The sequence below is a fragment of the Cetorhinus maximus genome, chromosome 16, assembly GCF_964194155.1.
Source record: "Cetorhinus maximus chromosome 16, sCetMax3.hap1.1, whole genome shotgun sequence".
NCBI classification, from domain to species: domain Eukaryota; kingdom Metazoa; phylum Chordata; class Chondrichthyes; order Lamniformes; family Cetorhinidae; genus Cetorhinus; species Cetorhinus maximus.
Genome location: NC_135894.1, coordinates 27178441 through 27191629, shown reverse-complemented (window position 1 = coordinate 27191629; position 13189 = coordinate 27178441). Strand labels below are relative to the sequence as shown.

General features: G+C 50.0%; 1 protein-coding gene across 2 annotated transcripts in view; it reads right to left on the bottom strand.

Annotated features, from left to right (window-relative positions):
• LOC144691455 (coagulation factor X-like) overlaps window positions 1–13189 on the bottom strand; it is a 69228-nt gene that overhangs the window by 21597 nt on the left and 34442 nt on the right. For both annotated transcript variants that reach the window (XM_078559557.1, XM_078559556.1), the window contains one exon: window positions 1164–1384. In XM_078559557.1, the coding sequence (XP_078415683.1) occupies window positions 1164–1384 (221 nt within the window). The remainder of the gene's footprint in view (window positions 1–1163; window positions 1385–13189) is intronic.

Sequence of the window (13189 nt, the reverse complement as noted above, 5' to 3'; positions counted from 1 at the left end):
TCATTGAGGGAGAGCCTGTTCATTCTTTTAAAAGCAAATTAATTGGTTCTTGAAAAGGAAGGAATATTAAAGGATATGTGGAGCTAGTGGGAGAGTGGGTTTCAATTGGGCGGGTTATTATTAGATGCTATGGGAAGTGAGCGGGAGATTGGGTTTAGAAATTGTGGCGTAATAAAGGGTGTGGGAAGTGGAATTAGCTGGGTGGAACGTTATATGGTATGGAAGAAATGGGATTAGACTGGGTGAAATGTTGAAGGTTATGGGGGAGTGGGATTAGACTGGGTAAGATATTGAAGGGTGTGGGGGGAGTGGGATTAGACTGGATGGTACATTATTAGAGGGTGTCAGTGGAGTGGGATTAGGCTGGATGGTATATTAAAAGATATGGCAGAGTTGGATTAGCCTGGATGGGATATTAGAGGATATGGGGCGAGTGGCAGTATGAGATTAGACTGGGATCTGATGTAAAACTAAGACTGGCCCAGACTGGAGAGGCAGGTTTCTGTGCTGGAGTACAGTTCAGTATGTGGGTGAAATGGTAGTTAAATACAAAACTTGCGCAACATTAATTTCTATTAATCTCAAGTTTTTAAATGAACATAGGAACCCAAGATTTAGGATCAGGAGGAGGCCATTCAGCCCTTTGAGCCCGCTCTGCCATTCAATAAAATCATTGGCTGATCTGGTTATGGTCTCAACTCCACTTTGCCGTCTGCCTCCCATAACCCTTGACTCCCTTGTCTATCAGAAATCCGTCTAACTCTGCCTTGAATAAATTCAGTGATGCCACCTCCACTGCTTCCTGGGGAAGAGAGTTCCAAAGTCTAATGAGAGAAAAATTTCTCCTCATCTGCATCTTAAATGATAGACCTCTTACTTTTAAACTGTGTGCCCTGATTCTAGTCTCTCCCAGAAGTGGAAACATCCTCCTGCATCCACCCTATTGAATCCCTTCAGGATCTTATATGTTTCAATAAGATCACCTCTCGTTCTTCTAAACTCCAATGGATACAGGTCCAGCATGTTCAACCTTTCTTCATAAGATAACCCCCTCATCCCAGTAATGAGTCGAGTGAACCTTCTCTGAACCACTTCTAACACAATTATACCCCTTTTCGAAATAAGGAGACCAAAACTGTACATAGTATTCCAGGTGTGTGTACCTGCCACGGACACTCTCCCAAGGGACAATCTTGTCCATCCAGGATCCTCTCAATATTTCCACTGGTATCAGTTAAGATGTTTCCAGGGTTGCTAGATTGGGCATTGGTATCATTTGTTACGTTGCTGCTAGTTGGTGCAGTGCTGTTGGTTGGCACAGGATCACTGTCGACAGCTGACCTTTGGACTCGGTGTTGAGCGGTGGTCCCACAAGGATGAGGAACTGTTAAAAGAAACAAACACAGTGTATACGTCTTCATTAAGGTGCTGCCAGGTTACTCAAACACAAGCAATTGATGAATGGTTTGATGTATTTGCCTGGAGGGCTTGAGCCCAGAGACATGAGCCGTAACTTCCAAGCTCCAGGGCAATGTAACTGGGGCAGGGGTACCCCAATGATGCACTGGGGTACCCCTGCACCCCCCCACCTGCCCCAGAAATTCCCAGGTAAGGATTGCATGGCAATCGCCCGGGAGTTCAAACCTCTGATGGCCATTCGCCCTGCACTGGGGACCATCCGAAAATGCGATTTAAATGGTTCCGACTGTCTCTTACATCAATAGTTACCCAGAAAATGTTAGAAGAGTTAAACCACTTCTAGCTTCTGGGTAACTATTACATGGGCCCCCCCAGGGACTCCCACCACCCACTGAACCCTGGGGGGACTCCCCTTGCACCTCCCCCATGGGACTCTCCCACCCTCCCCCACCTGAACTCCCAACTCCCATGGGATTCTTCCCTACATGGGACTGCTGCCAGGCTCTAACCCCCCAACTACTGCCCCCTCCATGGTACCCCCACCCCCACAGGACTCTTCCTGTTCCTCCACCGCCCCCACCACGGGAACTCCCCAACCCCACAGACACACTTTCCCCAAGGCCCAACTCCTGACCAGCACCCCCCCACCCCCCACCCCCCACAACCCCAAGGCCCAACTGCCTCCCCACTGCTCCTTTCGGCCCTCTCTCCCTCTTCCCCAGGCCCCTCTTCCCCAGCTCCCCCCCCCCCCTTCCCGACCTTACCCAACCTAACCCAATCTAACCCCTCAAATCCTACCTGCTTTCCCTCTCCCTGGCTTGGCAAAGACTTTTAAGAGTGCCTGGCATACAGCAGCTCGTGCCATAAAAGGAGCTGGCATGGCTTTATTTACCTGTGACTGAGCTGCCCTCAGTGGTAGACCCTGGGAGTGGGTTGCACGACACAGATCTCGCCGGCCTGAGTTGGGAGGTCGGGAGAGATCGGGTCGCCTGGATTTCCAGGTAAGTACTTTCGAGCAGGGTGGCAATCCAACTTAACTGCCACTCCCTTGGAAGTTACAGCCCAGCACCTATTGTCCTTCTGCTGGGTGATTGGATCACCTACCTTCCCAAATTTACAATCGGTGATCAGCTGACAGTAAAACAATAGTTGCAGGTATGTAATTATAGGGCCATAACTTCCAACGAGCGTCGGAGAGAGATGGCCCACGGGAATTAGAAAAAACAAATACCGGCTTACCTGCCCGTTTGCCGGAGCTGCCTGGGGCCTGCATCGAAAGGCTCCTCGACAGCCCCACAGCGAAGTGCAGCTCCAGCGGACTCGAGGAGGGCCGTGCCGCCCTCCCCCCTTCTTTTTACAGCACTAGTGGCTGTAAAGCGGGTATGTTTAAAAGGCCAGGGAAATTGGCAGGCCAGGGAGAAGGTAAGTGCTTAAGGGAAGGGATAGGATTGGGAGGGGGGGAGGTGGGGGGATCAGAGGGTGGGGGTTTGTTGGAGGGTCAGGGGAGGGGCTAGGAAGGTTGGGGGGGTAGGGGGGTCAGTGGTCGGGGTGGGGTGAGGGGATCGGACATTGGGGATTGGGGGGTCGGAGGTTGGGGGTGGTGGGGAGTCAGAGGTCGGTGGAGTTGGGGGGGTTAAAGGGCAGGGGGTGGGGGGTCGGAGGTCATGTGGTGAGGTGGTTGGGGGCGGGGGTGTCGGAGGTCAGGGGTGTGGGAGTTGGGGTGAGGGGGCAGTCCCGTAGGGGTCAGCCTGGGTCTTTACAATAGTTACCTAGAAATGAAAAGAGGTTTTAATTCTTCTAACTTTTTCTGGGTAGCTATTGGTATAACCCTAGTGGAACATCCAAAATTTGCGATTTGAACCACATTTTCGGATGGTTCCCAGCACAGCGCAATTGTCCAGAGGAAGTGTGCACTTCTGGGCAATTGCCATGCAAACCTTTACCTGGGAACTTCCCAGAGGGATTCCCCAGCACATCTTTGAGGTACCCTCCCAAATCTGAAGCTGGGGAGCTCGGAAGTTACGGCCCATAGAGTTATAAAGTCAAAGATGCAGTCCATTTGGCCCATTGTGCCTGTACTGCCTCTTTGAAAGAGCTGTCTAATTCCATACCCCTTCTCTTTCACTATAGCTCTGCATTTCTTTCTGCATTTATACAATCCTCTTTTAAAACTTACTATTGAATTTGATTTCATCAGCTTTTCAGACAAAGCATCCCATCATGTCAACTCGCTGAATAAAGAAAAATATTCTCCTTCACACCACCCAACTTTTTTGGCCATTATCTTAAATCAATGTCCTCAGGTTGGCAACCCTCCTGCCAGTGTAAACATATTCTCTCTACTGACCTTTCATGAAACCGTTCAAGATTTTGGACATCTATTAAATCTTCCCCTCACCTTCTCTGTTCTTAAGGGGAACAATCCCAGATTCTCTAATCTCTTCACAAACTGAATTCCTCTTTTGAAGGAAAGAAGAGTTGACATATATCTGTGACTAGTGGTGTGCCTCAGGGATCTGTGCTGGGACCATTGTTGTTTGTTGTCTATATCAATGATTTGGATGATAATGTGGCGAATTGGATCAGTAAGTTTGCTGATGACACTAAGATTGGAGGCGTTGTGGACAGCGAGGAAGGCTTTCAAAGTTTGCAGAGAGATCTGGACCAACTGGAAAAATGGGCCAGAAAATGGCAGATGGAATTTAATGCGGAAAAGTGTGAGGTGTTACATTTTGGAAGGTCAAACCAGGGTAGGACATACACAGTAAATGGTAGGGCACTGAGGAGTGCAGAGGAACAAAGGGATCTGGGAGTTCAGATACATAATTCCCTGAAAGTGGCGTCACAGGTAGACAAGGTTGTAAAGAAAGCTTTTGGCATACTGGCCTTCATAAATCAAAGTATTGAGTATAAGAATTGGGATGTTATGGTGAGGTTGTATAAGACATTGGTGAGGCCAACTTTGGAGTATTGTGTGCAGTTCTGGTCACCTAACTACAGGAAGGATATCAGTAAGATTGAGAGAGTGCAGAGAAGATTTACTAGGATGTTGCTGGGTCTTAAGGAGTTGAGTTACAGGGAAAGATTAAACAGGTTAAGACTTTATTCCTTGGAGCGTAGAAGAATGAGGGGAGATTTGATAGAAGTTTACAAAATTGTGAGGGGTATAGACAGAGTAACTGCGAGTAGGCTCTTTCCACTTAGATTAGGAGAAATAAACACGAGAGGACATGGCTTTAGGGTGAAAGGGGAAAGGTTTAGGGGGAACATTAGGGGGAACTTCTTCACTCAGAGAGTGGTGAGCGTGTGGAACGAGCTACCATCTGACGTGGTAAATGTGGGCTCACTCTTAAGTTTTAAGAATAAATTAGATAGATACATGGATGGGAGAGGTCTGGAGGGTTATGGACTAGGTGCAGGTCAATGGGACTAGCGGAATAATATTTTGGCACAGACTAGAAGGGCCAAATGGCCTGTTTTCTGTGCTGTAGTGTTCTATGGTTCTATCTGTGGGTTCACATAAACAGAACTTTAAAGGTGGCATTATAATTTAATAAAGCTGCCAAGAAAGATTATGAGATCCTTGACTTTATAAATGGGACACTTTCCCAGCAACGTGGAGACTGCTTTGATGCTGGTTGGGGAAGGTGGGGGGGTGGTGGGCAGGGGGAGATGGCGGGAGGGGGTTGGAATGTTGGGCCAAGGCCTATCAGGGCATGGGATTGGCTCCACAACGTCTGGCCGGCTTCAGGAAATTTTCCGGGAGGTGGGCTCTCAGCGGCAGACACTGCCCACTGTGAACAGCGGTTAGCCAATCAAGATAATTAACAGGGCAATGAGCCCTTAAATGTGCACAGCAATGCAATTCTATGGAAGGCAGACAAGCCCCATGCTGTGTCAGGAGCCCAAAACATGTCGGAGGTGGCCTCACAGTGGGCGGTCAGAGTGCCATGATATGATTCTGCATATCTGTGTATGAAGGGGAAGAAAGGTTGAAAACAACACATCCACTTCCAGATGCTTTCACCTGGAGGGGTTTCCCCTGAAGACTGATGCCCCTGACAGTTCTTGCCTTTATTATTTGGACCATTAGGTGCTGGCCTCCATCTTGTGATGCCTACTCACTTCCCATCTCCCTGAGCAGCTCCCACTTTCCCCAATGGGGTTGCCAGCTGTACCACCCTTTGGCCCCTCTGACCCTCCTGTGGGGCCCTCTGATTGGCCTTCCTGCCTCCATGTGCCACCCACTATCCCTAATTGGATGGTGAATGAGGAATTGGCCTGTTAATTGGTTGCCTGCTGTAAGGTGATGCTGAGAGGTGCACTCTGACATGAGCGCGATTGGGACCTGTCAATGGCTCCAATGCCTGAACATTTTTAAAGTGCAGAAAATTAGGGCCAGGGAGTACAAAAGCAAGGCAAATATGTATAAATCATTTAGGCCAGAGCTACAGCATTATATTCTTTCCTAGACAGTATACTATAGGAAAGTCATCAAACCTTTGCAGAGAGAAGCGCAGATGAGATTTACCTAAATAGTTCCTGGGATGAGGGAATTCAGATCTGTGAAGAGACTAGAGAAACATGCATTGTTCTCCTTAAAGCAGAGAGATTAAAGGGAGTTTTAATACAGACGTTTAAGGTCATGAAATAAATCAGGAGAAACTGTTTCCAGTGGCAGAACGGTCAGTAACCAAGATATTAATTTAAGGAAAAATGCAGAAAAAGAAAAATTACACCTTGAATTGTTATGAACAATTGGCTCTGTTTTTAACACAAAAACAGAATTACCTGGAAAAACTCAGCAAGTCTGGCAGCATCGGCGGAGAAGAAATCAGTTAACGTTTCAAGCCTTCATGGCCCTTCGGCAGAACTGCAGCATAGTTTCAACAAGGGAGAAATATAAATTGGTTTAAGGTGGGTGGGGGGGGGGGGCGGAAGAGACACATTGAGGGTGTGGTGTGATGATTGTGGAGATGAGCAGATAATCAAAAGATGTCACAGACAAAAGGGTCAAAGAGGTGTTGAAGGTGGTGGTCTTTGTCTGAGAAAAGTGCTAATTAAGAATGGAAGACAGGATATTCAAAGTACAGCTCTAGTGGGGGTGGGGTGGAAAGACTAAAGGTTTTAGTTTTAGATTTAAAAATAATGGAAATAGGTGGGGAAAGAAGAATCTATATAAATTATTGAAAAAAAAAAGCGGGAGGGGGGGAAAGAAACGGGGTGGGGATGGGGGGAGGGGGAGTTTAAGATCTAAAGTTGTTGAATTCAATATTCAGCCCGGAGGGCTGTAAAGTGCCTAGTCGGAAGATGAGGTGCTGTTCCTCCAGTTTGCGTTGGGCTTCACTGGAACAATGCAGCAAGCCAAGGACAGACATGTTGGCAAGAGAACAGGGTGGAGTGTTAAAATGGCAAGCGACAGGGAGGTTTGGGTCTTTCTTGCGGACAGACCGCAGGTGTTCCGCAAAACGGTCGCCCAGTTTGCGTTTGGTCTCTCCAGTGTAGAGGAGACCGCATTGGGAGCAACGAATGCAGTAGACTGAGTTAGGGGAAATGCAAGTGAAATGCTGCTCCACTTGAAAGGAGTGTTTGGGCCCTTGGACGGTGAGGAGAGAGGAAGTGAAGGGGCAGGTGTTGCATCTTCTGCGTGGGCATGGGGAGGTGCCATAGGTGGGGGTTGAGGAGTAGGGGGTGATGGAGGAGTGGACCAGGGTGTCCCGGAGGGAACGATCCCTACGGAATGCCGTCAAGGGGGGTGAAGGGAAGATGTGTTTGGTGGTGGCATCATGCTGGAGTTGGCGGAAATGGCGGAGGATGATCCTTTGAATGCGGAGGCTGGTGGGGTGATAAGCGAGGACAAGGGGGACCCTATCATGTTTCTGGGAAGGAGGAGAAGGCGTGAGGGAGGATGCACGGGATATGGGCCGGACACGGTTGAGGGCCCTGTCAACGACCGTGGATGGAAAACCTCGGTTAAGGAAGAAGGAGGACATGTCAGAGGAGCTGTTTTTGAAGGTAGCATCTTCAGAACAGATGCGACGGAGGCGAAGGAACTGAGAGAATGGGATGGAGTCTTTACAGGAAGCCGGGTGTGAGGAGCTGTAGTCGAGGTAGCTGTGGGAGTCGGTAGGCTTGTAATGGATATTGGTGGACAGTCTATCATCAGAAATTGAGACAGAGAGGTCAAGGAAGGGAAGAGAAGTGTCAGAGATGGACCATGTGAAGATGATGGAGGGGTGGAGATTGGAAGCAAAATTAATAAATTTTTCCAGGTCCCGACGAGAGCATGAAGCAGCACCGAAGTAATCATCGATGTACCGGAGAAAGAGTTGTGGGAGGGGGCCGGAGTAGGACTGGAACAAGGAATGTTCCACATACCCCATTAAGAGACAGGCATAGCTGGGGCCCATGCGGGTACCCATAGCCACACCTTTTATTTGGAGGAAGTGAGAGGAGTTAAAGGAGAAATTGTTCAGTGTGAGAACAAGTTCAGCCAGACGGAGGAGAGTAGTGGTGGATGGGGATTGTTGGGGCCTCTGTTCAAGGAAGAAGCTAAGGGCCCTCAGACCATCCTGGTGGGGGATGGAGGTGTAGAGGGATTGGACATCCATGGTGAGGAGGAAGCGGTTGGGGCCAGGGAACTGGAAATTGTTGATGTGACGTAAGGTGTCAGAGGAATCACGGATGTAGGTGGGAAGGGACTGGACAAGGGGAGAGAGAAGGGAGTCAAGATAACGAGAAATGAGTTCCGTGGGGCAGGAACAGGCTGACACGATCGGTCTGCCAGGACAGTTCTGTTTGTGGATTTTGGGTAGGAGGTAGAAGCGGGCCGTCCGAGGTTGGGCGACTATCAAGTTGGAAGCTGTGGGAGGAAGATCTCCAGAGGAGATGAGGTCAGTGACAGTCCTGGAAACAATGGCTTGATGTTCTGTGGTGGGGTCATGGTCCAGGGAGAGGTAGGAGGAAACGTCTGCGAGTTGATGCTCAGCCTCCGCGAGGTAGAGGTCAATGCGCCAGACAACAACAGTACCACCCTTGTCAGCGGGTTTGATGACAATGTTGGGGTTGGACCTGAGAGAACGGAGTGCAGTAAGTTCAGAGAGAGACAGATTAGAATGGGTGAGAGGAGCAGAGAAATTGAGACGGCTAATGTCACGCCGACAGTTCTCAATGAAAAGATCAAGAGAAGGTAAGAATCCAGAGGGAGGGGTCCAAGTGGAGGGAGAATATTGGAGGTGGGTAAAAGGATCTGTTGAACGGGGAGAGGACTCCTGCCCAAAGAAGTGAGCACGGAGACGAAGACGGCGGAAGAAGAGTTCAGCATCATGCCGAGCCCGAAATTCATTGAGATGAGGGCGTAAGGGTATGAAACTAAGTCCTTTGCTGAGCACTGAACGTTCAGCATCGGAGAGGGGAAGGTCAGGGGGTATAGTGAATACGCGGCTGGGGCTGGGATTGGAAGATGGGGTGAGGACGGAGGGACAAGCAGGGGTGGAGGGTCCCCGATGGGTGTTGGAGTCGATGAGTTGTTGGAGCTTGCGTTCGTTAGCACTTGAGAGAAAGAGAAAAAGTTTCTTGTTGAGGCGACGGATGAGGCGAAGAATAAAATGAAACTGGGGGCACGCGCAGCTTTGAAAAAGGGTGCGGCGGTGCTGCTGGAGGGAGAGGTCGAGTGTGTTCATATGGCGGCGCATGGCACTGAGTGTGGATCTCAGAATGCGACGGGAACAGCAGTCCGAGAAACGTTTTATGTCCCGGAGATACCTGTAATCCTGGGTGGGTTCGAAACAAGAGGGATGGAATTTCAGTTGAAATCCATCTGTCTAATCCTACCCTGAGAATTGCCTACAAAGGTCTCTCTTCCTGTCCCTGCAACCTTACCTCTGGTGTTTCCCCTTGGTCCCCTCCTATTTCTCATCTACATCCTAACCCTTGGTGGGATTTAAGGTGGTAATATCTCGGCTATCTGAACCCCCTTTGGCCGGGGAATCTGGACAAGACGCAATAGGTTTAAGGGGTAATGTCAGCTGATGTTCACACAAAAGAAAGTGGAAATCCAGAACTCCTGTTCCTAAAAAAAATTGTGAATGTTGGGGATCAATGGGAATTTCAATTCAATTTGAGGTCAATAGATCCTTACAAAAGCGAAATACTGCAAAACCTGGAATCTGGAATCGGGAAATCTGGAATAAAAACAGAACATACTGGCAACACTCGACAGGTCAGGCTGCATCGACAGAGAGAGAAACAGAGTTAATGGGTGGAATTTTCCATTCTGGAGTCTAAGTTCGGTGGCAGACGCGGCGAGCGCGGATGGCTGACCACGTGATCTTGCGCTGTTCAGCTCGTTATATGTGCATCTGCGAGGCTTACGGCGAATCTCATGACAGGCGGGGCATAAAATCACTGTCCCTGCCATTACTTCATGGGGTGGAAGGTCTGGGTGCCACATTTAACAGGTATTCATTCACTGTAGGCAAGGAGCTTCAGCCTGGCTGTCCTTGAAGCCTCTGCCAAGGAGAGTGCCCCAGAGCAGATAACGTGCATGCCCACAGCTCAGTGAAGCCTCACTAGATATTCTCCTCCAGGCCACCCAGGAAAGGTGGGAGGTGCCATTCTACTGGGAGCATGGTGGAGTCCTGTCTGAGCATGGTGGCCTGAACAAAGGTCACAGCAGAGGTTAGCGCCCACGGGGCCCATGATAGTAATGCACAGCAGTGCAGGAAGAGGATGAAACACATGCTGCGCTCCGCCAGGGTAAGTGGCTCCGTCTACTCAGTACAAACTGACACTCATAAGGGCATCAGGCAGTCTGGGTGTGCGAGTGCCCAGGGATGTCAGTCAGGAGTTTGTGTTGCATCACTCACCAGCCGATGGGACATGTGCTCTGAATGTGTGCCAGCGTGCTTTCAATCTTCTTTCAGTCACAGGACATCCTGCTTGTTAATCACTTACTGGGGAGGGCTCAGCAGCTGCCGTAGGCATGCATGGCCCTGAACTGCTCGTGCAACCATTGGGATGACAATCAATCCTTCTGTCTTTCTGTGGGACAAAAACGGCCACAATAAGGGAGAGGGGGCCAAGACTGGAGGCGGCATTCTGGACGTTGGAGTCCTCACTCCCAATGAGGAACAGGCCACTGAGACAGCTGGGGAGGAGCAGGACAGTGCCTGTACTGAAGGCAAGAGAGGACTCCCCCAGGAGGCAAGTGAGGAGGCAAGGAACACTAGGTGCAGTTGCCGCTGTGCTGGAAGAGTAACACCATGCTTTAATTAAGGATCCTGCTTAGGCATTCACTAAATCTTTCTTCTCTCTATTCCAACAAGCAAAGGGCGAGACCCACCACAAAGACCAGCCGCAGCTCCATCTCCAGCCCCACCTCTGAGGAGGATACCTCAGAATCCTCACAGGATGCACCATCACAGTGTTCACCCGTGCCCTCCACCAGCACAGAGACATTCACCTTGGGTCCTTGTTCTAGAGTAGGCTCGGGGTCACAGTCTGGTGGGCACATCACTGACACGGGTCCACAGCTAGTGCAGACAGTGACAGCCGAGGTCTCTGACATTTGGGGGACTGCTGGAGAGCAGGCCCTTGCTCAACCCCATGCAGATGACAACCCCCTGGACTTGGGGCCCCAGAGGCCTGATGGGGATACAGAGACAGGCAGGGGAACATCAGGCAGAGTTACCAGAGGCCATGCACGGACTGGACCGAAGGCTGGAGGAGTCCGTCCACATCCTGTTTGCTGTCATGGCCCTGGCATGCGAGGTCCTTGCCTCCTCACTTGCTCCCTGGGGGAGTCCTCTCTTGCCTCCATGGGAACGGTGGTGGTCGCCTTGGAGACCCAGGTCCAGCAGAATGCACAGTGACCGCCGGATATGCGCTCGGGCCTGCACTCTGTTGCCCTAGCCATGAATGCAGTGCAGCAGTGGCTAGATGAGAGGGGGACGAGCAGCTCAACCTCTTTCCTGGTACCCTTCTCCTCAGGGAGTCAGGGAGGTGCCATCAGGCACCCAGGAGGAGGAGGAGCACCAGCCGAGCACCCTGGGTCTTTATCCCAGGACACTGCAAGTGCGCCCTGCCACTCCACCTTCCCTCTGCCAGTTACCCCATCGCCTCCAGCAGGTCAGGCTGCAGAGGACGCACCAGTACCTGAGCAGGAGGCACTTAGCAGGCCAGGGCCCTCTAGGCTTCGGGCCACCAGTGGATGCCCGCCAAAGTCATCACACTCAACGGGGAATAGCAGTCAGCAGGCTGCCTCCACCTCGGCTGTGGATGTTGGGGCTCACCTAGAAGTAGCAATAGGCAAAGAAAGATTAAGAAGTACTGAAGGCACACAGGTGGTACATGCGTACAACCACTGTATATAGTTTTGGCATTAAATTCACTTGCACAGTTAGGAAGTTTGCCGGACTCCATTTTGCTGCTAGTTGCTTCATGGGCATTTAAGGGTCTGGAATGTGGGTCCCCATCAGAGTCCGATAATGAGCTCTCATAGATTCATTTCTCTCACATTATCAACATAGTGATTACTGAATAATCCCACATGAGCGTGCTTAAGCGCTGGCCATCATTTGCGAGTGTGCTGCCTGGACATGCATCATACAAGCTGTTACTCACAGCTCACCATGTTCTGACCTCTGAAAATGTGTTCAGTGAGGTCACTGCAGCCCCTGTTGCTTTTGTTCTGATGTGAGATGTGGGTGGATGCCACGAGTACTCAAGGGGAGTTAAATCTGCTCTGTGAGTGGCAAGAAGGGCAAGGAGCACTGTAGATGCAGTTCCAGGGCTGAGAGAGTGCAGCTCTACACTGTCTTCTTAAAAGCAGAAAACCAGAGGCTTCCCTGTCTGGAGGAAGCTGTGGTGGGCACATCCAATCGTTACTGGCCTTCCTTGGTGATTTGTCGTTTTGAGCTAACATGCAGGTGAAGGCTGCAAGTAAGGAGGCAACAGGCAAGTTAGCCTTGGCTGCAAGAGAGGTTTAAGTGGGTGAAATCACAATTGTACTTTCAAGTGTCCGAGATCACAGGAGAATGGAGTGCTGTGCAGGTTCTAATGCATGCATTTAGCACCAGGGCTCTGTATATCAGCACAGTTTGGTGCATGCAAAGGATCAAAACACCAGCAGGGCAGGCGTTAAGGAATTATATAATTTAGGAATCATACAGTAAATGGCAGAACCCTTAAGTGCATCAACGGGCAGAGGGATCTGGGTGTACAGGACCACAGGTCACTGAAAGTGGCAACGCAGGTGGATAAGGTAGTCAGGAAAGCATATGGCATGCTTGCCTTCATCAGCAGGGGTACAGGGGTATTGAGTATAAAAGCTGGGAAGTCATGCTACAGCTGTATAGAACCTTGGCTAGGCCACACTTGGAATATTATGTGAAATTCAGGTTGCCACATTACCAGAAGGATATGGAGGCGTTGGAGAGGGTGCAGAGGAGGTTTATCAGGATGCTGCCTGGTCTGGAGGTTATTAGCTATGAGGAGAGGTTGGAGAAACTCGGATTGTTCTCACTGGAGCGATGGAGATTGAGGGGCAACTTAATAGAAGTTTGCAAAATGATGAGTGGCATGGACAGAGTAGATAGTCGGAAACTTTTTTCCAGGGTGGAAGAGTCAATTACTAGGGGACATAGATTTAAGGTGAGAGGAGAAAACTTTAGAGGAGATGTGCGGGGCAAGTTTTTTACACAGAGGTTAATGAGTGTCTGGAATTCGCTGCCAGAGGAGGTGGTGGAAGCAGGCACAATAGTGGTGTTTA